Genomic DNA, 12,738 nt, shown 5'->3' with positions numbered 1-12,738 from the left:
GGGGGGGGGGTGGAATGCACAGAGTCTCCAACAGGACATGTCTATGAAGGGACAGCAGCACAATTTCTCAGTTCTTTCATTGCTGCTGAAGCTGGTGCCACTTGGCAGTATGAAGCTGCATCAAGGTCTGAAAGGAGGTGCTGGACTGGGGGGGGGGGGGGGGGGAAGGAGGGAAGAAGAGACAAGAAACTGTTGTGGGGAGTACAAACTACACCCATGCTGAAACTAGGGTGGCAAATCATGCCTCAGAGCAGCATTCTTTCCTCTAGATAATATATATTCACATTTATACATACCTTTCCCAACATGATGGTGCAGTACAACATTTTGGCAAAATACAAACTTTAATGCCTTTTGCTGTCCTTTCACCCCTCTCTTTACTAGCATTCCTTCTAATGCTCAACCAACTCTATTATGTTCTTGTCTCTCCACCCAGCACCTTTATTTATATTTGGATTTAGCTTACACCTTTTTCAGTAGTAGCTCAAGGTGAGTTACTTATTTAACTTGAATGTATTTTTTATTTTTGTTACATTTGTACCCCGTGCTTTCCCACTCATGGCAGGCTCAATGCAGCTTACATGGGGCAATGGAGGGTTCAGTGACTTGCCCAGAGTCACAAGGAGCTGCCTGTGCCTGAAGTAGGAATCGAACTCAGGACCCAAGTCCACCACCCTAACCACTAGGCCACTCCTCCACTCCTGTCTCTAGAGGGCTTACATTCTAATGGGCCGATGCTCATAACTCCCAAGGAAAAGCCAACAATTCAGAATCCATACCGCCGGAACAGCGCAGAAAACTAGCTTACAAAAGGAAATGGTATTTATATGTGCCCTTTAGAACTAAAAGCAAGGGGGGGGGGGGGGGGGGGGAACATGCTTGGCGCATGCACAGAAGAATTTTGCAGTAAGTTCAGCTCTTGAGAGCATGCTCCAGGCAAACCTGAACGTGAAGCACACATTAGCACCTGTTTTCTGTGCCTTTAGCTTTAAAAAAAAAAAAAAATGTTTAACTTGGAAAGCTTAATTTTAAGTGCAGGAAACAAAGCCAATGTGCGCTTTCATTTTCGGGTTTGCTCTGACTCGCACACGTTCATCTCTCATTACCAATGCTTAGGGACTCGCACGGGCTTCCTTTCTTTTAAGCCGACAGATTTGAAAAGAAAGAATCATGAGAAATCCTCTCTTCAAACACTCTAATGCCTGCTCGGGGCTGCCATTAGGTTTTCAGCGGTAAGGGCAGCTTTGTTTTGTGCGCTGTTCTGAGCATTGGGAAGGAATAGGAAATGACCTCTCCCGCTTTCCATTCGTAGGGCAACACAGAGAGAAAGTGTCTCTCTTCTCCCCCGGTGGCCCACTGGTTCCTTAGCCAGCCCATAGTGCTGCAGGAAGAAACAGGGGCAGTAGTAGGGAAACAGAGGCACTTCCTTCCAGTTTCCTTTGTGACCCTAAAACATGGAGCTCTCAGCTTCCAACTCAGGGAATGCAGGAGAAAATACTAAGCATGATCTAGCACACAGTGCTGGTGCCTATGAGTATGGATTTTGAAAGAGTAGCTGGAATTCACTTGAACTACCCTATATTTAAGGATATTAGCTAACAAATACTGACATTGCAGCATAGACGGAAATGATCTGATCCCTACAAAAAACAAAATGACATTACAGAAGTTTCCAATCCCCTTGTTGCTTCTTCACATTGCCAGCTGTAAACTCTTTCATAGTTTTATATATAAGGGTTGGTGTATATTATACAACTCCAAAAGGACCACATATTGTACAGGTCTGGCTGCAAAAACAGATATATACAGCAAAGGTAAGTGAATAGCAATACACTTAAAAGAAAACTTACTGATTTGTACTTTTTAAAATAAATTATTTATTCTAGATGGAATTCTGGATACATTTTGTGCAATAATATAGATAATGCAAATTCTCAACATTATTATAATTAATGTAATACATTTTTAAAATATTGACATTAGTAACATTTCTTAGGTTGCTTAATTAGAAACATAGGGGCCCTTTTACTAAAATGAGCTAGAATCTGGGCTTAATGTATAGTATTGTAGCATTTTACCGCACTCTAAATCTAGATTTAACGCAGCAGTTTAGGGGATTTTTATACCATATTTTATTACAGATCGTGTGCTATAATCATTAGCACATGGTACCTGCACAGTGTTAATGCGGGAACATTTATCGCCTCCTATTTAGGAGGTAGAAGTGCTCTCGTGTTAACTCTGCTTTCGCCAGTTAGCATGCATTAAGTACAACGTGCTAGCTGGTTAACACATCCACTCTCCGCCCATGACATACACTCTTCCAAAAATATATTTTTTTAAATTAGTAGTATTTATTTATTACATTTGTACTCCGCGCTTTCCCACACACAGTAGGTTCAATGCGGCTTACATAGTAAATAGAATTACAAAGTATTGTAAGGAGAATATGTATGTCTGTTAGCATGCAAAATGTTTTAATGCATTTTTGTGGTAGCCTGTTTGCACATGCTAAATCCATATTAAGGGCTTAATGCTCTTTAATAAAAGGACCCCCTAATCTAGAAGCATTACTTGCCCTCTACTCTTTAACATCTTTCTTAGTCCTCTAACCACCTTAAAAAAATCTAGGCATTAGTTTTTATTTCTATACTGATAACAGCTTGCTTATTGACTATGACAACCCCAATTGTCAGTTATTATAGCAGATAAACATAACCATAATTTTTTTTTTTTTTTTACTTTATACCCTATACAGACTCAAAACCTAAGATACATCCCAGAATAAGGAAGACAACTGGCAATCTGTATTACAGAACTTTCTATTAAAGGCCCAAAGAAAAACTTGTACAAGAAACATTTTAGAAGTTAAAATTATATTCTTTGCGTTTTACCAACATAAAAAAGTATGCTATTTACACTATCCACAAGTGTATAAATATATCTTTTACTGTACATAAAAATCAAGGCAAGCAGTACAATCATGGAGTTGTACCATGCAACGGATGCTAAATAAGTATTTTATTCCTATTTTTAATCCTACTTTCCTCAGCTAAAATTTTTAAATTAGGTCTCTACTTTTCCATGCACCTTTAGAACTTTCTTTAGGATAATTAAATACACAAAGGAACATAAAAATGCCCAGTTAAGACAATGAAAACTGTTATTGGATTAGACTGGTTTTCCTGCGAGGTAAACAAGTTTCATATGAGTCAAAATTACCATTACAAAATCTACAAATAAAAGTTTATACAAAAATACACAATGAAAACTCATAAAAGTTTCAGCTACAGGTCAGTCAGTTTCAAAGATCACAACCCCAAAAAGGTGAACAAACCACCAAAATGGAGGAAAGAATAACTAGGATTTGGGAAATGTTATGCAGAAGAGATCTGGGATTGATTCTCAAGCTCTTCTGATTTTTGAACCAGTTAAGGTTATGGGATGCTGTAAAGACAGAATGAACTGCTCTTGTGGAGAAGCATCTCCCAGCCATTACTCAACAGTATCTAGCAGCCAGACTCAGAGTATGCATATAAGTGCAATATCTGGCCAATAATTGTCCTGTGCTAGACTGAAAAGAGGGAGAAGAAAGAGGAAACAGGTCATTAAACAAAAATAAAAATCATGTAAACATAAGAATAGCCATACTGGGTCAGATCAATGGTTCATCTAGCCCAGTATCCTGTTTCCAACAGTGGCCAATTCAGGTCACAAGTACCTGGCAGAAACCAAAATAGTAACAACATTCCATGCTACCAATCCCAGGGCAAGCAGTGGCTTCCCCATGTCTATCTCAATAGCAGACTAATAAGAACATAAGTACTCGGAGACAGGTTCTAATTGAGTTGGTAGGTCAACTATAGAAATGTCAAGTAGTAGTAGTAGTAATGTGGCAGAACAAGACTGATTATACAGCTTTATAACACAGACAAGTTCTCATGTAAACTAAGGGATCCTTTTACTAAGGTGCGCTGAAAAATGGTTTGTGGTAGTGTAGACGTGGGTTTTGGGTGCGCACCAATCCATTTTTCAGTGCGCCTGTAAAAAAGCTCTTCTTTTATTTTTGCTGAAAATGGACACGAGGCAAAATGAAAATTGCCGCGCGCCCATTTTGGGTCTGAGACCATCAGTCATTGACCTAGCGGTAAAGTCTCATGCAGTAATGTCCTATGCGCGCCAAATGCCACTTGGCGTATGTAGCTGATGCGTGCCAGAAAATAAAAAATATTTTTCTGGCATGCGTAGCGGACGCGCACCAAAAATTAAATTACCACAAAGGCCACATGGTAGCCCTGCACTAACTCCAGAGAACATAGGCGCTGACTCCATGGGTGCTGTGGGTGCTCGAACACCCCCAATATTTTTTGATCCGTCACCCAACCAGAACACGTCGTCAGAAGTTCTGGTTCCAACCCCAGCCCGTCCTGCCCGCCCTCTTCTCTCCCACAACAGCCCTCCTTGCCGTCCTTCCGCCCAGCATTTAACACTCATTTTAAGTGAAGTTGCTGCGGCAGTGAAAGGCGCAGGCTCGCTTTCAGCCTTCACTTCCCTCTCAGCATCCTGCCCTCACGGAAACAGGAAATGAGGGCGGGACGCTGAGAGGGAAGGGAGAGCTGAAGGCGAACCTGCTCCTTTCACTGCCGCCACAACTTCAGGTAAAATGAGTTTTAAATGCTGGGCGGAAGGCAAGGAGGGCTGTTGTGGAAAAAGAGGGCGGGCAGGTTGGGCTGGGGTTGGAACTGAAACTCAGGGGGCTGAAAAGGGGGGCAGGTGGGTTTGGGGCGAGTCACTGGACATGGTTTGAGAGAGGAGGGCAGAGGAGCATCGCTGGACATGGATGGGAGGGGAGGGCAGGGGAAAGAGGAGAAATCGCTGGACATGGAGGGGAGGGCAGGGGAAGAGAGGAGAATTGCTGGATATGGATGAAAGAGAGAGAGGAGAGTTGCTGGACATAGATGGATGGAAGGGAGGGCAGGGGAGAGAGGAGAAATGCTGGATAAGGAGTGGAGGAAAGACAGAGGAAGTAGATGCACATGGAGAGGAGAGGAGAAATGATGGACATGGATGGAGAGGAGGGAAGACAGAGGAGGAGATGCACATGGATGGAGGGGAGGGAAGACAAAGGAAGGAGATGCACATGGATGGAGGGAAGAGAGGAGGAGGTGTGGCCTAGTGGTTAGGGTGGTGGACTTTGGTCCTGGGGAACTGAGTTCGATTCCCGGCACAGGCAGCTCCTTGTGACTCTGGGCAAGTCACTTAACCCTCCATTGCCCCATGTAAGCCGCATTGAGCCTGCCATGAGTGGGGAAAGCGCGGGGTACAAATGTAACAAAAAAAAAAGAAATGCTGGACATGGATGGAGGGGAGAGAGGAAGTGAGATGAACATGGATGGAGGGGCGGAGATAGAGGAGAAATGCTGGACAAGAATGGAGGAGAGGGAAGAGAGAGATGCATATGGATGGATGGATGGGAGGGAAGAAAGAGGAAGGAGATGCATACTGACGGAGATGAGGGAAAGGGAAAAGAGGAGAAAAACTACACATGGTTGGAGATAATAGATGCTGGATGGAAAGCGGGAAGAGAGGAGGCAGACGCTGGATGGAAAGGAGAGAGAGAGGAGTAGACGCTGGATGGAAAGGGGGGAGAGTTAAGATTGAGAAAAAAAGAAACAAGAGACTGGGACCAACACAATTAAAACAGTAAATGGCCAGACAACAAAGGTAGGAAAAAATGAATTTTATTTTTAGTTTAGGATAAAGTAGTGTGGTAGCTGTGTTAATAAATACAGAAAATGGAAATAAGGTAATATCTTTATTGGACTAATTTTAATACATTTTTTACTAATGTTTGGAGACCAAACCCTCCTTTCTCATGTCAGAACAGAATACCATAACAGCAGTATACTGTACTGACCTGAGGAAAGAGGTTTTGGCCTCTGAAAGCTAATTGAAAACTGTATTTAGTCCAATAAAATGATATCATATTTTCCATTTTTTGTTTTATTTGTATTTGTTAACCTATAGTATAGTGATTGAAATATGTCAGTTTTTGAAATTTGCATCTCTTATAGGGGGACTGAGGGGCGGGACTGTTCAGGGAAGATGTCCTGGTGGAAGTTGCAGGCAGCCTATGAGTGGCGCTGCCACTGCCCAGGTGAAAACTGCAGCAGACAAGATTTTAATGTACCGGGGGAGGGAACGCACCCCCTGGAATAAAAAATTTTCAGCACCCACAATCATTTTGAAAAGTTGGCTCCTATGACCGAGACCATCATCTTAATATTTAGATATCCAATTCAAGCAATGATCTTCAGCTGTTGACACACTAACTGGTCCTTTTCCTAAGGTACACCAAAAAATGACCTGCGCTGTTGTAGATATGTGTATTGGACGCGCGCAGGTCCACTTTTCAGCACGCCTGCAAAAAAGGCCGAAAATGGACATGCGGCAAAATGAAAATTGGTGCGCATCCACTTTGGGCCTGAGATCTTACCGCTACCCATTCACTTAGTGGTAAGGTCTCACATGTTAACCAGGCAGTAATTGCCAGCACGCATTCAATGCCGATTACCGCCCAGTTAGCGCTGCACGCCGAAAATAAAATATATTTTCCGGTGCGTGTACTGCATGCGTTTAAAAAATGAAATTACTACCTGGGTCACGTGGTAGCCGTGCGGTAGTTCCGAACTGTCATGCTTTGGGTGCGCACAGGTGCCTATGCAGCTTAGTAAAAGGGCCCCTAGGTCATTAATCCACATTACAACAAGGTCTTCCTGATAACTGGGCATCTTTGCTTCAAAATTCGCTTAATCAAATGACACTATACATGACTCTTCACTGTTCATTTACAGTTTTAACTGACAATACTTTTTTCATCAGTGGGGATGCTCTGAACATTCATTTTCAAATCACAGTAATATAAGATAGTAGATGATGACATAAAAAGATCAAGTGACCTATCCAATCTGCCCAGTTATTCTACCACTCACTGCCAGGATAGATCCCAATTATGGAAGCTTTACCACTTATAGTATAATACTCCTTATGCAAGTCAATTTTTGCTTTCCCCTTCAATGATTCTTTACAACCTTAAATAAGCATAAAAAAATCTCACACTAAGGGGCCCTTTTACAAAGGCACAGTAGGCTCTACATGCATGTAGCGCATGGCAAAATGAGATGACCGCCAGGCTAGCATGTCCCCTGGCAGTAATTTCGGATTTGGCGCACACCCATACCGCCGGGACAAATTATTTTTTTTATTTCCTACCCTGCACAGCGTTTCCGACATTAATCGGCAGTTGGCGCACGCTGACCGGTCACTGCGCGTGTAGTACATGAGCCTTACTGCTAGATCAATGAATGGCGTTAAGGGCTCTGGCCATAAATAGGCGTGCGCTGGTTTCAATTTTACCGCAGGCTCTTTTCCCAGCCCATTCAAAAAAAGCCCTTTTTCCCAGATGCAGTAAAACTGGCCTGGTGCATGCCAAAAATACGCTCCTGCGCTACCGCAGGCCACTTTTTACCGTGGCTTAGTAAAAGGACCCCTGAATGTTTAGCTTATGTACCAAAATGATATATGGTTAGACTAATAGTATGATGATAAAATAATTTACAAAATAAAAAGACAGAGTGGCTTGTATAGACTAACTAATCTACTGAGGTATGAACTTTCAAACAACAGTGTTCTACAGCAGATGAGTTTGAGGAATGAGCTTTTGAGAGCACGAGTCTTCAAAGTTCATGCCTCAAGTTGGTTAATCTATAAGGTACCGCCAACCCTCTTCACCATTTTTTCTCACTACAGACTAACAAGGCTACCCCCTCTGAACTTTTACAAAATAAAACGTTTCAAGTAAAGACCAGATGAATACTGCGTATTCAGACCTCTAGAAACATAGTTTTTGGTCAACAATTAGGTCATATTAAAGGCAAAATCTACAAATATTAAGGCAGTTTATTACAGTACAATACTTTTTAAAAAAATCTTTTTCACCTCTTTTTAATATATGGTCAATCTAGGTTAACGTTCTCCTTGAAGTAGAGAAAGTGAAAATTAGAATATTTTGTGAATCCTATTTGCTGCTTCTATTTGACCTTTGGAATGAGCAGATCCATTTACAGGACCACGATGGAATTCAAACGATTTGAAGGCAAATGCATGTGCACAGGCAACAAAAGCCATCAAGGTGACAAGTGCTGTGATGAACTTTCTTCCCCCGTTCTTGTAGGTTTGAGCGTTGTAAGCTTCTGAGGAAAATGCTGTGGGCTCTTTCGAAGATTGTCATCCATCTGCAGAAAACAAAATGGAAACTAAATCCTATGGCAGTCAGAATACATCTCTGATTATTCACTGTAAGGTAGTGAGCTCAAAAGAGGAATGATTTTTACAGTTTGAGACACCATTGACATACTAGTTCTCTCCATATCCTTAACCTATAACAAATCACTCTTACAATGAACATCTCCCAGCTAAAAAGATCTGGGAAAGGGCACAAAAACATGCAATGTGGTCAATATTTAAAATGATTTTTTTCTGGTTAACTCTGGTTTTGATTCATGAATCAGAGCATGAAGGGACCATCTTTGTTCTATTTTGATGAGCAATTAAGTATATTTCATCTGTATTGAGTGGGACAATTACTCAACTTGTCATCTTCAACAGAGAAAGTTCCGTCGCTTCTAAGAAGTCACAACTTAATTGACCCCTGACACAGGTGTTGTGTGCCGAAACACGGCCCGTGTCAGGTCACTAAGGAAATAACTGATGTTCAAGTTGCATGATTAAAGAAATTGTGTCCCGATTTTGAAGGCTCCTGGTGTTTCTTTTTGGACTTAACTCTGGGACTTAACCAGATAAATCATCTGTTTTAAATTTCCCAAGCCAACAAATAGATAATTTTAGTCCAGGCTACTTGATGTCTGGCTAAATTAAACTACATAAATAGCAGGACTAAGTTAACTGGAAAAGATATCCAGTTACCTTTATCAGACTAGATACAAGTTATGTCAACATAACCACTTATGTCTGAATATCTGTTAAAAATTACGCAAATTTATTATCCGGTTCTATTAGGTTTCTGCAGCTGGTATCATGGTTCTTGCAGCGGTCAAGATAGTGCTGTGTCTGAGTTTGCTCGTCTGACATTTCAGCCATTTTACTGTGGCTTTCTTTGCAAGATGGCTGAAAAGTTGATCAAGCAAACTCGGTCGTGTCACCACCAGGACCAGTGCAAGAACCATACTATCCAGTTAATTTTAACTAGATATGGCAATGTGGAATACTGGCCTCATTATTGATATATTCTTCCTTCAACTATCTCCTTCAATACCACTGAAGGAGGAGAAGTAGCTTAATGATTAGTGCAGTGACCTGAGAACCAAGGGAACTGGGTTTGAATCCCACTGCAAGCTCTTGTGACTCTGGGCAAGTCCATTACCCAGGTACAAAATAAGTACTTGTATTTAATATCTTAAACCACTTTGATTGTAACCACAGCAAGGCAGTATATCAAATCCCATTTCCTTTCCCTTTCCCTGCAGGGTTTAGGAAGTGGTCCTCCTTTCATACCATTCTTCCTACACAGTGCAGGTTTCATGAGTTTGTCTCTGCTCATAACACACAAGAATTAACCTTGTAGTGATCAAAGCTGTTAGAGTAACAAAAGTAAAAATCTATAAAGTGTGTAGAATGTATTTAGTGTATAGAATGTATTTTTAATTTAGCTCCTTTTGACTGCTCTGAGCCAGGAAACCCACTACCAATGATTTAATAAGTTTCTAGTCAAAGCTAGAAAGGGAATATGCCAATCTATGCAGACGCTTTTTATCCTCATCAGAGCCAAATCAGGAATTGTAAGGCCTAAGTTCACTGCTCTCTGTTGCTACAAGGACAAAAATCCCTGAGCCCATATGGCTGGTTCTGTCATTCAAGGAAAGAAGCCTCCATCCTGCACCAATTTGTTTACTCCTTCCCCAGCTCATACTGACTTCTCCCATAACATGAACAGAAGATCCCCAGATTCACACTAAACAGATGATATAGATTGGGAGAATAGATCCTGCTGAATGTAGTAAGCCTGGAGGGAACTTTACCATCATACGCAGAGGCTTATCCTGCCAGAGCCCTGAAACAGCTGTGACATCACTAGAATGGGACATAAGAGAGAGCAATACTTACAGGGGTGGTTGGGAGAAAAGATCCTACTGAATGCAGTAAGCCTGGAGGGAACTTTAACTATCATATACAGAGGCTTATCCTGCCAGAGTTCCAAAAGAGAGCAACATGGCATGTGGGTGTTGTGGCATGACCTAAGGGGCATGCCTCTTAGAGCTGCGAGGAGATGCCGAATGTTGGATTTTAATACAGGATTTCTTCTGTGCTGTTTGAATTAAAGAAACTCTTTAGTAAGTAATCAATTTTCCAACAGTTAATTATGGGGAAGAAAAGGAAAGCTTGTATCTCCAATGCTCAGACTTCTTCCCCTAAAATCATGGGACCAATGGATAAGCATGTTACCTTTAAATCTGGCAGTTTAGATTCTTTTAGTGCCTCATCCCCAGAACCAGGACTCTCCTTAAGTCCAAGAGGGAATATTACTCCACCCCACCCCCTTTGGTCTCTAAGCCCAGGCCTGAAGTGGCCTTGATTGGTGGTGGGATTGTGAGATACTTGTTGAAGGAAACCTTAGATCAGAACCCCTCATCCTCTGTTTTGGGTTATCAAATATTGCCTGTTCTACTTCCTGTGACTTTTCCTGATATTTTCATCCAATCATTGGAGGATACCAAGACAGATATTTCATAAATGGATATTTGGAATATGGTTACTTATATAGAGGGTACCTTGAGAGGGACTTTTCCTTAGTTGTGTTCCTTCTCCAAGGCAACATCTGACAAGCTAGAACTTGATACGAGAACTGGTAATGTGGAAAATAATTGTTCCTTATTGGATTCTCAGGTTAAGACTTTGAATGCCACTGGGCATTCAAAGCTGTTATCATTCATTAAAGATGCCTGGAATTTCATAGGAGGTTAGAATTAATGGAAAATACATTTTGTTCTAAGAATTTAAGATTGCTAAATTTTCCTAGTACCCTCCTTCTTTCCCTGGAGATATTGCTTAGGCAATATTTTTCAGAGATATTGAAGCTCTCACATTCTCAAGAGATTGGTATCTCAAAGCTCTTTTACCTTTCAAGAAATGTTTTGAATACTGCTAGGAAACTTAGATATTGTTGAAAGAGCTGAAAGTATTGATCTCTTTGCTTTTTTGAAGACTTCTCAAGATTTTTTTCTGATATTATGAAAGCTTATTTTCAACATAAAGAAGCACCTTTTTGTGGGCAGAGACTTCAGCTTTTCCTAGATGTAGCCCGATCGACCCAGCTGAGGTATAAGGAATTTTTGGCACTGAAACATCAGGTACTCTCCAATGGGAGTTACTTTTTATTTTCCACGATTTCCTTGCAAATGTTTGATAAAACGATTCCCACAACTGGTTTTCTTTTAACCTACACAGTTGGAGGGATTTATTGCTAACAAATTACATTAGTTTGTCTGTAATTGATTACAACAGTGGTCTGTCTAAGATAGGGTTTAAAATAGCGTTCATTTAAGGGTTGCAATTACCATTTTTCTCTAATTTTGATTTCTTTTATTAGATATCTTTTTCTCCCCAATAACATTGGCTATGATGTTATGTTTATTACCTTTGTTAGGGAATAACTTTATAGAATTGTTACTTGTTTCTTTTTCTGTATTTATGAAATAATTTAAATTAAAAAAGAAACAAACATGATGTAGGGAACCTATATACACCGCTTGATAGCTATTTTTACAGTACTACTACTACTTAGCATTTCTATAGCGCTGCCAGGGTTACGCAGCGCTATACAAGTTTAAACATGGGGAAGGACAGTCCCTGCTCAAGAGAGCTTACAATCTACAGTACAGTTTTTACAGTACCCGTTCTAAGAGTTAATCACACAAACACTTTCTTTTTTAAAAATGTATCGTATTAAAAAAAACAAAATAAACACCTTTTCAGTAAAAGCCATGGCATCCACAAACATAATGCTATTCACTATTAATACAAAACCAAGGGGTCCTTTTACTAAGCTGCGGTAAAAGGTTGACTGCGCTAGTTTGGATGTGTGAAATTGGCATACATTGGGCCCTTTTTTACCACAGTTGGGAAAAAGGCCTTTTTTCATGGGGCAGTAAATGGCCTTGCACTAATATGAAAAGAGGCATGAGGTTATTTACTGCCTGAGCCCTTAACACCATCTATTTATTTGGCAGCAAGGGCTCATGCATTACTCATGAGGTAACCAGGCAGTGAATGCCAAGTGGCTGTGATGCCGATTACCAATGGGAATGCCCCCTGTGGTAGAAAATTACTTTCTACTGCTGTAAACAGCGCACGTCAACTTCAAAATTACCGCCGGGGGCCCGCGCTACCCTGGTGGTAGTGTCAATTTGGAGTGCAGTACCTGTGCATTAGCTTTACCACAGCTTAGTAAAAGAGCCCCCAAGTTAATATTCTCCATGCATTACAGAAGATAAATTCTCACACCTGGATGAGATCACACAGAAAAAGCTGATCCTAGTTTTGTAAACTTCTAGAAGCTTTGAACCTATTACATACTTGCACCACTTTCCGTGATCTGTTACTATATGGGGCCCCTTTAGTCTCTATTCAGCAGGTGGTCGACGGACACATGAGGACTATTAT

The 12,738-nt window shown here is 41.0% G+C and overlaps 1 protein-coding gene across 2 annotated transcripts in view; it reads right to left on the bottom strand.

The window, feature by feature from the left end:
• Positions 1 to 6,629: 6,629 nt before the first annotated feature.
• Positions 6,630 to 12,738, bottom strand: part of MTX3 (metaxin 3) — a 72,843-nt gene continuing 66,734 nt past the window's right edge. The window contains exon 9 of one of the 2 annotated variants that reach the window (XM_030193225.1): positions 6,630 to 8,294. In XM_030193225.1, coding sequence (XP_030049085.1) covers positions 8,187 to 8,294 — 108 coding nt within the window. In that variant the 3' untranslated portion in view covers positions 6,630 to 8,186. The remainder of the gene's footprint in view (positions 8,295 to 12,738) is intronic. The other variant, XM_030193226.1, reaches the window with a different exon arrangement.

This window comes from Microcaecilia unicolor, chromosome 2 (assembly GCF_901765095.1).
Source record: "Microcaecilia unicolor chromosome 2, aMicUni1.1, whole genome shotgun sequence".
Lineage (NCBI taxonomy): Eukaryota > Metazoa > Chordata > Amphibia > Gymnophiona > Siphonopidae > Microcaecilia > Microcaecilia unicolor.
Note: the sequence above shows the minus strand (reverse complement) of the source record. Positions and strands in the feature narration are given on the sequence as shown.